Below are 13,556 nucleotides of genomic sequence, written 5' to 3' on the forward strand. Positions count from 1 at the left end.
TCATGCCAACAATTGGAGTCAATGCAAATAATAACTATATTTTTAAACCTGCCTTTGCACGTTAACAGCTGCTGTCTTGTTTTGCCTAACATGGCCTTGCCCTGACCCTTGTTGTGCAGCAGCTATAATATAAAGTCCTTCAATGAGAAAGTAGATGAGCAGTGACAATCAATCCTGTTTTAATACCAGGTCTCCCCTGTTGGGTTGATTGGACTCATCTTTGATCGGCTGATCATGTGCATACTGATTATATTTGATCATTAATGAGTCAAAGGCATTGGATTCCATTAGACCTGCAGGAGCTCCATGTGTACTGCCCACTGCTGCAAAGATCTACTGACCGATGTGACGTTGGGGATTTGTGGACGATGAGAAAACACAGCGAGAGAAAGACGGACCTTTATCGCATCCCTGATTAAATCATTAAAATTCCAGGGATCCTCTTTGTCTCGTTTCATATTTCCTTCTTGTCCTTGCAGTGGGAGTGAGCAAATGGCAGAACTCACACACATGAATAATAATTAAGACATGGAGCGCATTAATGTGTTGGTGTCTCAGATGAATGGTCCATCTGACAGAGAAGACACTGCTTCCCTAAGAGTGTGTAAGTAAATGTTTGCAAATTAAAAAAAAAATAGAAGTCTTGATCCGGTAAAAATCTATGTTATCTGTAGGGAGCTGATGTAAAGTTGTGTATGTTAAATTAAACAGCAACTTTTTGCAACATTTAGAAACTAGCCACGTTTAAAAAATGTACGCGATTACTTTTGACCAAATTTACAGCAATATTTGTGAAATTTGTGATTTTTTTCCCATAAAAATATAATGTAAATGTTAAATGTAAATGTTAAATTTAAATGTTAAATGTAAATGTTAAATGTAAATGTTAAATCTAAATGTTAAATGTAACTGTAATTTGTTTTTCATCGTGACATTTAAATTTAACATTTACATTTAGATTTAACATTTATATTTAATATTTAACATTTAGATTTAAAATTTACATTTAAATTTAACATTTTGATTTAATATTAAACATTTAGATTTAGATTGAACATTGACATTATATTTTTACGGGGGGAAAAAAAATCACAAATTTCAAAAATATTGCTGTAAATCTGGTCAAAAGTAAAGTAAAAAAAAAAATTCACACATGCTTATTTTAATGCGGTTTGTTGCTAAATGTTGCAAAAAGTTTATTTTAGCATGCAAACTTTACAATTGACACCCCCATAGTAATTAACACATTGAACTACTATTTGCAATATGCATACATGCTCATTATAAATCCATGTGTGTGTGAATACTCTTTTAAATCACAGCCAAGCATGAGTTACATTGAATTAATAGGCTTAAGAAAGTAAATCACACCCCATAAATGGTGAATGCATGGTGTGTGTTTGTGTAAGTGGCGTAAGGGGGGGGGGATGTGTGCTGATTCAGCAGTTCCTTCATGAAAGCGCAACGTGATTAATGTTCTCACCACCTAAATGAGACGATGCACCGAAAGAGCCTGAGTTGCAAAAACAAAGACATTCACCATAATGTGTCAGGTCCAATGTTTCCATACTAATGGCCAAAGATATGGTGCTGAACTCAAATCATCTCATTTGTCTCCATAAGTGTGTACTCGCTAAGAAAAAGAGTTTAAAAATATGTGCTTGACAAACTTAAGTGGTATGAAACAAAGCGTTTGCATTCAGCGATCAGTAAAGTAAAGATGTTAGTTTTCAGATTTTTCAAGAGATTCCCAGACTAGCATCACATCAGGATTGTAGAAGTGTCTTTTCCCAGTTTACCTCTATTAAAAAAAGATATGTTAAAGGAATGGAGTCATTTTAGGTTATATAATTATGATAGTTGGCACATTTCAGGGGCAAATATACACACACATCTCAACGTGAAAAGATGCAAACGCTTATGTACGCTTACGTAAATAAAACTGAAGGTGAACCGGTTCAGTCATAATTCTTGCACATCTCACAAGTTTTTTTCATTTAAATTTATCAAATAAATATATATACGAAATTAATAAAAATGTTTTGGTGTTGTCTGTCTGTTAGATGCATAGTATGGTTGATGCCTCTTTTTACATGCTCTTTTTAACTTATTAACTGTATGTGATTCTAGATTGGAAAGTTAAGTGTTAAGTGTCTTTTTAGGTGTTGCAATTTTGCTGTATAATTTTAGCACAATGACAATAAAGCTTTCTGATTCTGATGGCATTGTTTTTTCTTTTAAGCAATGCGGGGAATTCCATCCAATGAATCAAGCATCTGTAAGGAAAATATAAATAAATAGCACAAACATTGTATTAGCCCACCTGTGTTAGCTGCTCCAGTTTCAGTTTTGCCGCCTTTAGGACAGGATCAGTATGACGGACACTCATCTCTGGATTCCCCCTCTGGGCTTTCAAAGCTCTGTCAACCACACGACCTGCATAACTACACAAAGACTGAGCATGAGAATGATAATGATACATGACACAGTATGTCCTACTTTCTACTGTGTGTGTGTGTGTGTGTGTGTGTGTTACAATGTTGTTGTAACCACTGCTTACTGCTCTTTCAAAGCTGACATACTAACTATGACAGCTAATCAGCTGTTCCTTGCGAGCTGTCAGATTTCCCATTATGGACTTTATTAGTGAGGATGCACTGAGGCATCCTAGCTAAATAATGCTGATGCTAAAACTGATGCTAATGCTAGCTAATGCTGGTGCTAATTCTGAAGTCGATGCTAATGCTAGCTATACTAATACTTATGCTAATGTTAGGCTACTGCTCGTTAATGTTAGGCTACTGCTCGTTAATGTTAGGCTACTGCCAGTTAATGTTAGGCTAATGCTGAAGTCAATGCTAATGCGAGCTATGCTAGTACTTATGCTAATGTTAGGCTACTGCCAGCTAATGTTAGGCTGATGCCAATGCTAGTTAATGCTAAGCTAATGCTATTAATGCTAATGCTAGGGCATTGTTGGACAATGCGGGCCAGCACCTGCATCCTCACTTCCAAATATTGAAGGTAATGTGTTATTATTATGATTTTGAGCATTATTTAACAACAATTCGGTATGCAGATTATATATATATATATATATCAAATCTGTATGAAACATTTGGCTTAATTCAAAGATCTTCTAAGTGTTTTTATTTATTGTGAGGATTTTTGTTTACAGTTTCTGCAGATTAAGCACGACCATTGGTACGTTTATCCATTCTTGTTTGTTAGTTTCAGACCAACTGGTATAAATTTTGGGAGATGAGATATCCTCCCTGATTAACTCATTCATAAATATCTCTTCCTTTAAGTGTATTCTACACACAATATATGTAACTTTATCTTTTAGTATTTCACTTCTCTTCATTTCTGTCATTGTTTTGCAAATATGTTGGTAAGTCACTTTGGGGGCAAACAAGAAATCAGGGTAAGAATGAAGTAAAAACACTTCTTTGCATTCATCTACGGGACTCTACATCCCACAATGCAATGCAGCAATTTAAACTTTTTGCATCTTTCGAGAAAATTATCTTTGGCTCATATTTACCAATAGTTATATCATATCCTTTGGTTGAATTGGCATGTGAATGTAACTGGAGTTCTAGGAAAGCAAAATAAGTTATGGGAACCAGAGAAGAAGCCTAAAGTGTGAGTTTAAAAACATTTGAATTTTAAGCAGATATTGTGCTAATGTGGACTTCCCTTGGGAGTCAAACTGACTCCACTGGTCTTGGAAACGTCACACAGTGCTTAAAGCCTTTGATCTAGTTTTATAAATAGTTGTCATCTTCTCACAATGATCATGTTTAAATGCACACAAGCTTTCCACTGCAGGGTCATCTTAGAGAAAGTCTTTGTCCAAACAAAGCCCTCATGCCTCAGGCTTTTAAAAGGATACATTTGTTTTTGGCTTTATTATGCTTCACTTTAGCATTTTATGATAACTAGAAAGACTTCTCGGTGAGAGATGAGTCAAAAATAATAAGCTTTGAGCAAAGTCACATGAGGTAACTGGATCGCTTATGTCATAAAGAAATCAAGAAACTAATGTTTAATTTAAGAATGGAGGAGAGCACAGATCCTTGTGGGAAAAGATGCAGAAGTAACAGAGCTGATTACAACAAGGTCAGTAGTGCATTCATTTCAACCTCTTCACAGACAATTTAAATTCCCCCAGAAAAAAAGTTATCTACAGAATTCGTATTGGTGAAAAAATGGAGGTATCTTAACCAAACAGGGAGAACATGTAACTCAGTCTTTCCTTTTGAGCCTAATTTGTGAGTCTAGCCTAGCCTAGCGGCACACTCTGTACTATGCACTACAAACTCAACGAGTATATACTGTCTACTATATACTATTAGTATGGTTAGGATGATGACCGATGACACCCGTTCCCACTGAAGTATACTTCCAAGATTCCCAAGATGCATTTCAAACCTACACCGACAAAAACCTGAATCACACTGAGGCTAAATATCTCTGTTGATTCTCAACCTTTGAAAGTTCTGAAAACATTTTAAGTGAAAAAGTGACCAAGTAGAACATCAACATGTGGTCATTTGATACATGAAACTCACGGAAACACATTTCATGAGATTTTCGGAGACCCTCCATTGTGCTACTGACAAAACTTCTGGTTTAGCTTCAAAACAAGAGCCCTATTTATAACTAATGGAAAACAAGAAGAAATGCTTTTGTTTTGAAAAGGGGATGTTTGACATTTCTAGCTTGAAGCCAGTCCCAGGACGATTTTATGTTACGCTTGAAATGCATCATGGGGCGGTTAAGTATGACTAATGTGCCCACCGTGCATACTTCAAAAATGTCCTCATATAGTATACATCTGGGTATTTCTCACGTACTATCTAATGTGGATACACTACATACTCATTTTTGACATCAGCCCAGGTTTAACACAAAATGGTTCCCACACTCAATAATCAGTCCTCTGGCAACTGGGAGATACATGTTGTTTTTTTTTTTTGTTGTTGTCTAAAAACAATGTGTGAAAAGTACCAGGTGAAAAAAGCCTTATTCCACCCCCCTAACCCAGAAAGACTTGGAAGTGTGATTGTTACACTAAGCAGCAAATGTAACGAAAAGCACTGGACAACATTCATAAAGGAGGGATAATCAACTGTGAGGGCCATGAAAATGCCACATGATCAACATTCATGTCAGCATTTTATAGATTTTTGTGTGTTTTTGGAGTCATTTTCCACATTTTTGTTGTCATTCTGTATTATTTTGTTGTTTTGTGCTATGAGTCTGGTGAGTTTTTGGAGTAATTTTTGTGTACTTTTGTTGTCTTTTTTGTTTGTTTTTCAGTAATGTATGTTTTCTGGAGTCAATTTGTGTATTTTTTGCATTTTTTGTGTATGTTTTGCTGTTTTGTGTATTTTTGTGCTATTTTGTATATGTTGATGTCTCTGTATTTTTTCTGTCATTCTGCGTATTTCTGTTGTTTTGTGTGTCATGAGTTATTGTGTATTTTTGGAGTTATTTTTGTGTATTTTCTACTTATCTTTTGTGTTTCTTTGTGCATTTTTGTTGTACTTTTTGTATGTTTTTCAATAATTTTGTGTGGATATTTCTGCTTTTTATGTATTTTTGCAGTTTTTTGTGTATTTTTTATTTTTTTGCTGTTTATTTTGTATATTTTTTGTCTGTATATTTTTTCTGTTTGTCTGCACATTTCTGTTGTTTTGTGTGTCGTGAGTCTTCTTGTGTGTTTTTGTATATTTTTTTGTATTTTTGTTGTCATTTTGTATATTTCATTGTTTTGTGAAATTAATAGCAGCGTTTGTTGAAATAATATCAGGTAGAAATCCTCTGTATGTAAAATGTAAAAAGTAAATGCATGTTAATTGTTTTTTTTTTTGCTTTATTTATCATCTCATCAGCAGACTAAAGCAAGGGGCGAAGTTTCCATCAGGACATTTTCTATTAGATAAGCTCCAAGTGTTTAGTCCCACAGAAAAAAACAACAACAACAACAGACCTAATGATGAAAAATGTAGCAGTGTGGATTATAATTATCTCATCTAATTAGTCGAATTCTAAATGGGATCCATAAAACTTTTTCTGAACTTTCTTAACAACAAATGTCAATTTTTTTTGCATCTTGGCAACTACATTCTGCTGCAAAGTAGAAATTGTTGTCAGGAAAGTTTTTTTGTTTTTTTTTTCATATTTGCTTTAATTGTCTTTGGAGAGAAATTGATTCTGTGCATCAAAATGATTAGAAATAACAAATATAGGCGCAGTAATGATCAATTGTCATACAACAATTAAACGTTAATTCAATTTATATGCAGATCAAAATGCCCTTAAATTGCATTTCAGGAGTCTTTACTTGTTTTGATGACTTTTATGGGACGTGCTGCTATGTTTTGTCTTGGTCGTATTTCCCCGTACAGCACATCACTGGGGGCTGTATGGAGGAAACAGGACCTCATTCTGCTTTTGATTGTAAATAGTTCCTTAAACTTATACAAACATGCTGCAGTATTTAATCAGTAATGTGATGAATTATAAGTGAAATTGGCTGAAGGCATAAAAAACACAGATAAGGGACAACATTTAGTCAATTTTAAGGCTATTTCAAGTGTTTCGATCATTAATTTCTCTTACTGTGATACATATTGCCTAAAGCGTGCAGACTGAGGTTGACATAAACGTCATATCCATGTGTGTCTCCAGGATTTGTGTTGTGAAGTTGTTCGCAGCGCACACAGGGGGGCAGACGTCACCTGCTCAGTAGGTCTTTGACAGAGCATTTAAATAGGCTCCTTTAAATCCAGTTTTCACACAATCAAAAAGCAATTTTTTTTGTTGTGTTCTACCTTAGATGTGAAGTTGCCAATTTTCATCATGGAATAGTGTTTTTCTTGTTTGATCTCAGTGGGCGGGGCCACCAAAACAGGGGGGCATAATAAGTTAATGACGATCAAATTCAGCTGCCGCATTTATTAGTATTTTGGTCAGATACGAATGTTTCATGTATCACATGTTGGTCCTGTCGTACGACCAAATGTGAAATTGAATTTGCACCTGTTTTCATGCAAGTTTGATAAAGGTGAGCAAAGATGACTACAAATACAAAAAAAACCGACACAAAAGTGACTCAAGAAAATCACCAAAAGGCTAGGAACACACAAAACAACAAAAAGGAGAACAAAAATATTCAAAAATGACAGAAAAACACACAAAACAACAACAAAAATACACAAAGTCCCCCATGGCCCGCTGTGATAAAAGTTTGCACATCCTGGCCTTAGATTGAAGTTCGTAATGTCAGGCCCACTTATCCACCATCAGTAACTGGCTTCTAAACATGCATTTTTCAATGGTGATGATAATTTCATAGGTTCTGATAAACTGTACATCAGCTGAGGTAGTAACTCCATCTCCCAGTGACCAGAGTACAAATCATTCTGACAGAGAATCCACTAGAGAAGCTATTTTCTCAGCAAAGGAAGAAGACACACAGGTGTTACAACAGTGAGTGACACCTAATGACATTTAGAGAACATCAGACATCAGAGATAAATCACCAGTGCCCTCATGACAAATTGCTGCACTGTGCTGCCCTTGGTTTCACACACACACACACACACACACACACACACACACACACACACACACACACACACACAAGGGCAGAAATAACATGACTGGAAATGTGATTAGATTTTAGGGAGGTGTGTGATTACAAGTCAAAACCTCAGCTGCATTCTTGTGAAGTCATTTCATTACCTCATTCACACACACACACACACACACACACACACACACACACACACACACACACACACACACACACACACAAACATTATGACACCTTACAGCCGTATAATTGCACCTCTGCTTTTGTTTCATGGGAAAGTGATACACTATGGGTTGAATAAAGGTGTAAAGGTAGATCTGTAGAACTGCTGTCAATCTTAATATCTAATTACAATCCACTGAAACACACAAAAACTGCATTCAATGTGTTATATTGGGTTTGCCCTGTTTGGAGCAGTTTGTGCCCCTATTTCTGCTGATGACATGATATCTCCCCCTGCTGGTGACAGTAGAGTACTGCACTTCTGTTCTATCTTCTGCACAGTAATACTGCATTTGATTGCACTCGGGACCTGGAAAGATCCGGGTCGTCAATGTCAAAGTCTGAGGTAAATGTGTTTCATTCAGTCAGTTCGGAAAACATGACTGGCCACAATAACAGATATTTGTCACAAAATGTAATACATTTAAAGTTAAGATCCTGCAGGGACTGATATCTGTCACTTATTGTTTGCATGTCGTCGGTGCCTTACATGACATACTTTACATATTATTTACACATATAAAAACTATGGCACATTAATGTGAAAATTGCTCTTTTTTCTCTCCATCAAACTGGTACGTATTTGACCCAGGAACTAAAAAATGTGACACCCCTGCCTTAGGCTGGTGTTCCCCACTAGGGGGCGCACAGTCCTCATTGGTTCCGCTTTATTTTGTAGTTGCTCAGATCATTAATAAAAGCAATACAAGAAGATTAAATGGCAAAGAGTGATTGTAACACAGCGGATTGGCTTTTAATATCCTATATATTTAACATATATGTGGCTGTGGGAGTTTTTTAATTGTGCAAAATAGATACTGTAAACATAAATGAAAAATAAAAATATATAATATATAATTTTAATCAGTATTTTGAAATTTGTATTATTACTAGACATTTCAGGGGATCCTATTTTGTTTCCAGGAGACCCCACATGGCGTCACGACCCCAAGGTTGAAAAACCCTGGGTTAACCATTTAAAGATGAGCATGCGCAGTAAGCAGTTTTGACTAAGAAACAGCTGCCTGTGCGTAAATCAAGCTGCTGTAGTCTAATTATAATGAGATGGGAATTAAAAACTCAGTTTCCCAGAGGCTTCAGTTTTGTAATTCTCCTTTCTGCTACAATGGATCAGGGATAAAGAAAAACAACATCTTCAAAGTGAGTTAAATCACGGTGCAGAGGTGTAAACTTGTCATTGCAGAGTGTAACTCATTAGAAAAGGATCTTTATCGCTGTTTTTTATCGCCTACACTCAGACCTTCTCCTCCCTTTTAGTGCTTTTCACTCTCATGCACACTCATGCACAGGGACGTTTGTACGTGAAGTGGGTCAGAGGGCGGACGGGTTGAATGGAGGACTGAATGGCTGCACAGGGAGATGAATGGATGGCTGAATTGATGAATGAATGGGTGGATAGATGGTTGAAAGAGAGAAGAAGATGTAAAGAGGTCAGAGAGGCACAGACTGGCTGCACTCCAACCACGGCCAAGGACAATTTTCTGTCACTTAACTCCACTACTTCATCGATGAGGGGAAACTTTCCAGAGACGTTTTGTAAAAAAAAAAATACATTTTAGGTTACTGGAGGGAGCAATGCTTCCCTGCAGGAATTTATATACATCTGATAAAAGTAATGAACTGAATTATTTGCTAAGGTGTACTGCCAGTCTTCGTCAGAGGCGTCTGCTGATCGCTTTGATGGTCCCAGCAAGATTATTTTTGTCTTCTTTTGGAATAGTGGATTTCCTGAGGAACAGTTGTCTGAATAAATACAACCTTAACATATTCAAAAAGAAGACAAAATGTAGCTTGCTGCAATTATTATGTGGCAATCAAGGAAACATCAAAGGAAACATCAAAGGAAACATCAAAGCGATCAGCAGACGCTTCTGACGAAGACTGGCAGTGGTCAGTCGAAACATGTCAGGAGATCAAAGTGGATTTCCTGAAGAACAGTTGTCTGAATAAATTAAAACTGAACATATTCAAAAAGAAGACAAAATGCTGGAATTAATGAGCTGAATTATTGGACTTGCTGCCATTTGAACTAAATGTTTACATGTTTAAAGGCGTTAGCAGAGTGTTGATGATTTCCAAGAGAAATAAATGAAACCACAAAAATTCCTCAGATGAACTTATCCATTACAAAGAAACAGCATTTGACCTGCCAAAATAAAAATAAAAAAGAAACAGTAGAACCTAAATTCTCCTTTCCTTAATTTGATTGTGTTAACCACGTGACTCACCAGTTGTTTGTGTGCCTCATCAAGCACCGGAACAATTTAGTATTAAAGATGATTTATTTTTCAAAATAAAACAGCTACAGTAGAAATAAAAAAAAAAATACATCACTTTTATAACTTGATTTTTTTTTGTACCAAATATGGATGGGGGCCACTAAACTCATTTGAGTTATACAAGTGATGAACATAAGTATTTGAACACTTTGCATTTCCACTGTGAGAGACAGAATTAAAAAAAAAAAAAAAAAAAAAAAACAAGAAATCACATTGTATGATTTTTAAATAATTCATTTGTATTTTCTTGCTGCACATAAGTATTTGAACACCTACGAAAATCAGTGTTAATATTTGGTACAGAAGCCTTTGTTTGCAAATACAGAGGTCAAACGTTTCCTGTAGTTCTTGATCAGGGTTGCACACACTGCAATGGGGATTTTGGCCCACTCCTCCACACAGATCTTCTGTCGATCTGTCAGGTTTAGGGGCTGTCGCTGAGCAACACGGAGTTTCAGCTCCCTCCAAAGATTTTCTATTGGATTTAAGTCTGGAGACAAATATGACTGCGTGCTTCAGTCAGGTCTGCGCTCCACGCACGGGCCGCCCGGTCTGGTTTGCGTACTGTAACGGACTGGGTTCTATGTTCTGGTTATGTTCCACTTGTGTGTATTCAGTGGTTAACTGATGCTGAGATTTCCCATGGCCGAGAAGGCATCATGGTCACGTGCAGCTTTCTCTGCCAATGTGTGTCTTTGTTTACATGTGTTCTGAGTGTTGATTGGCTGAGAGGCTGGGGAAAGGGTGGGCGTAAGCGAGGAGAAGAGGGAATAATTCTGTTCCCACGGTAGTGTGAGCGTATGACGGTGTAAGACGGTTCTTTGTGTGTTTGTTTAATTTTGGCGTTACTACGACCCCCATTAAAGCCTGTAAAAGTGTGATAACAGCTCGAGTCACGTCATTACAATACCTTTTGGGCTGCGGTGCGTGTGTGCTCGCCCCCCCTCTCTCCCCGAGACACCACGATACTAATTTACTAGCTGCAATACGTTCAATAAAATAATTTACGTCGGGTTTGCTTCGGGCTCGGGCCTACAATTTAAGTTAATAGGTCAGGCTCGGGTGGGGTTGGGCTTTATGCCCGCATGCTCGGGTCGGGTCGGGCTGGATTTTTTGGCCCCCGATCCAATCTCTAATGCTAGGTCAATGTTAATGCTAGGAAAATGCTAATGCTAGGTTAATAGTAATGCTAGGCTCATGCTAATGCTCGGTTAGGCTAGGTTCTTAATATTGTTAGGTTAATGCTAATGCTAGCTCAGGCTAATGCTAGGCAAATGCTAATGCTAGACAAATGCTAATGCTAGCTCAGGCTAATGCTAGGCAAATGCTAATGCAAGCTAATGTTAATAGTAGGCTAATGCTAGCTAATAAGCAAATACTAATGGTAGGCTAATGATAATGTTGAGGTCAGGCTAATGCTAACGCCAGTTATTGCTAATACTAATATAAGGTTAATTCTAATGCTAGGCTAATGCTAATGCTAGGCTAAATCAAATGCTAGGCTAATGCCAGTGTTATGCTGCATTTGATTGCACTCGGAACCCGGATAAATCCGACAGAATGAATCGGAAAAGTGCAAAATAAAATGGCCCTTGAGCCTCGGACACTCGGGCAGGATCCAAGCAGCCTGAGTCGGTTGGAATGATGTTTTAGCAAAATTGCGGTACCCTCCCGATGTAAACAGTCGCTTTTTGCTCAACTTTTACTTTCATGTGCCGTGTAATTTAGGTTAGGGTTAGGGTTCATTTGTACGCCACTCTGCATAAGTAATAATACCCAAATAGTTCAATGCACACTCTACAGTCTATGGTTCAATGAAGCATGCAAGATTCCCAGTGTTGGACAATGCTTCCTCACAATATTTGCGTTATTATTATTATTATTATTATTATTATTATTATTATTATTATTATTACTACTACAATTGCTTGATACAGACATTTTTTTGTTGCTCCTACTGACAACATATTATTTTTTGATCGTCTGCACAGAGATAGCAATTTAACCAAATTCCTACTTCAAAAATAAACAATCTTGAAAATAGTTTTGCAACAATAACACTGCTGTGTGTTATGGATGTGGCTACAATTAAACAACATATCAATGGTAATGCATCAATCAAACCATGATAAACGTACCTCTCGACGATGTCTTGTCCGCTCCAGCACGTGTGCTGCTCTACCTCCATCTCACTCTCACAAAGCATCTCTGGCAGCTCGGAGAAAAACCACTGGTAGCGCTGGATGGATCCCTCAAACTCTCTGTAGGACAGAAACAGACACGGAGAGGACAGCTGAATGTTTGGATCTGTTCACTAACACTTAAAGTGATACATCATCTTGATTTGCTTTGTTCCCATGTCGACTTGTCAGGTCCAATCCCAGATCGTCATACTTAGAGGAAAGAAAAGACACACTAATACAACCCTGCACATTTTCTCTGGGGAACTGCAACATGTTGTTGTTGTTGTTGTTGTTGTTGTTGTTGTTGTTGTTGTTGTTGTTGTTGTTGTTGTTGTTGTCTTAAAGTAGAAGACTAAACTAAACTGCATTTTCAGTCAGTAAAAGATTTACAAGCTAATTAAATGCCTCAATACATGAAATCTCATAATCTTTAACAGAAAACCAAACCTGGATAGTTTCTTTAGACTTCGGCTTTTGTCTCCTCTGGAACCTTTCAGGGGAATTGATCTGTAAGACAAAAAACCAAAATGCTCGGCTTTATTATTGTCACAAAAGGGTCGCACCTGAATTAATTGTCAAGCATTTAAAGAGTAACTAAACCCCAAGGTTTTGGCTGAGATAAATGCTCTCCAAAGTTTTCCGCATGTTTTAAGTTTTCATTACAGTTTTTCCAAATTCATTTGAAAAAACACCATTCTTCTTAATATACTGTATATAACATACAAATATTTTAAGTGCCATAAAACACAGTGACTGTCCAAAACAAATATGACTTCATTTGTCGTTCTTTTAAAAATACAAGTTACTTTTTGGCGTTTTAATCATGTGACCATCGTCTTTCTTTGAAGGCTACACTGAAACCATGTTGAAATGTTATTGAGAATTTATATATATATATATATATATATATATATATATATATATATATATAAATTGTTTTCTGCAGCATTGATTCTAACTTATTACTGTTAGTTTGTCACAGACGTTAGTTCTACCTCAGGTTATATAAGTTTTCAGTGAAATGGTCCCAAACTTTTGAGACTTTAGGTTGGTTCTTCTTCTGTTGCACAATTCTTTTTCACATTGTAAAGGGTGAAGCGATACTGCACCCAGCAGTTCATGTATGATACTGCAGGAAAAATAAAGCAGAAAGCGGCCGCCGGCCTGATTTTATCATAAATTTAGGCAAGAACACTACTTCAAACTCAAACACATTTGTTTTCAGCAGGAGAAAAAGCAGTT

The 13,556-nt window shown here is 36.8% G+C and overlaps 1 protein-coding gene across 2 annotated transcripts in view; it reads right to left on the reverse strand.

Moving 5' to 3' along the window:
* The window catches only part of LOC114462188 (glypican-5-like), a 51,346-nt gene that overhangs the window by 20,128 nt on the left and 17,662 nt on the right, over positions 1-13,556 (reverse strand). For both annotated transcript variants that reach the window (XM_028444885.1, XM_028444884.1), the window contains exons 6-8: positions 12,762-12,821; positions 12,270-12,392; positions 2,324-2,444 (exon numbers count right to left, since the gene is read on the reverse strand). In XM_028444885.1, the coding sequence (XP_028300686.1) occupies positions 2,324-2,444; positions 12,270-12,392; positions 12,762-12,821 (304 nt within the window). The remainder of the gene's footprint in view (positions 1-2,323; positions 2,445-12,269; positions 12,393-12,761; positions 12,822-13,556) is intronic.

The sequence above is a fragment of the Gouania willdenowi genome, chromosome 4 (genome assembly GCF_900634775.1).
Source record: "Gouania willdenowi chromosome 4, fGouWil2.1, whole genome shotgun sequence".
Lineage (NCBI taxonomy): Eukaryota > Metazoa > Chordata > Actinopteri > Blenniiformes > Gobiesocidae > Gouania > Gouania willdenowi.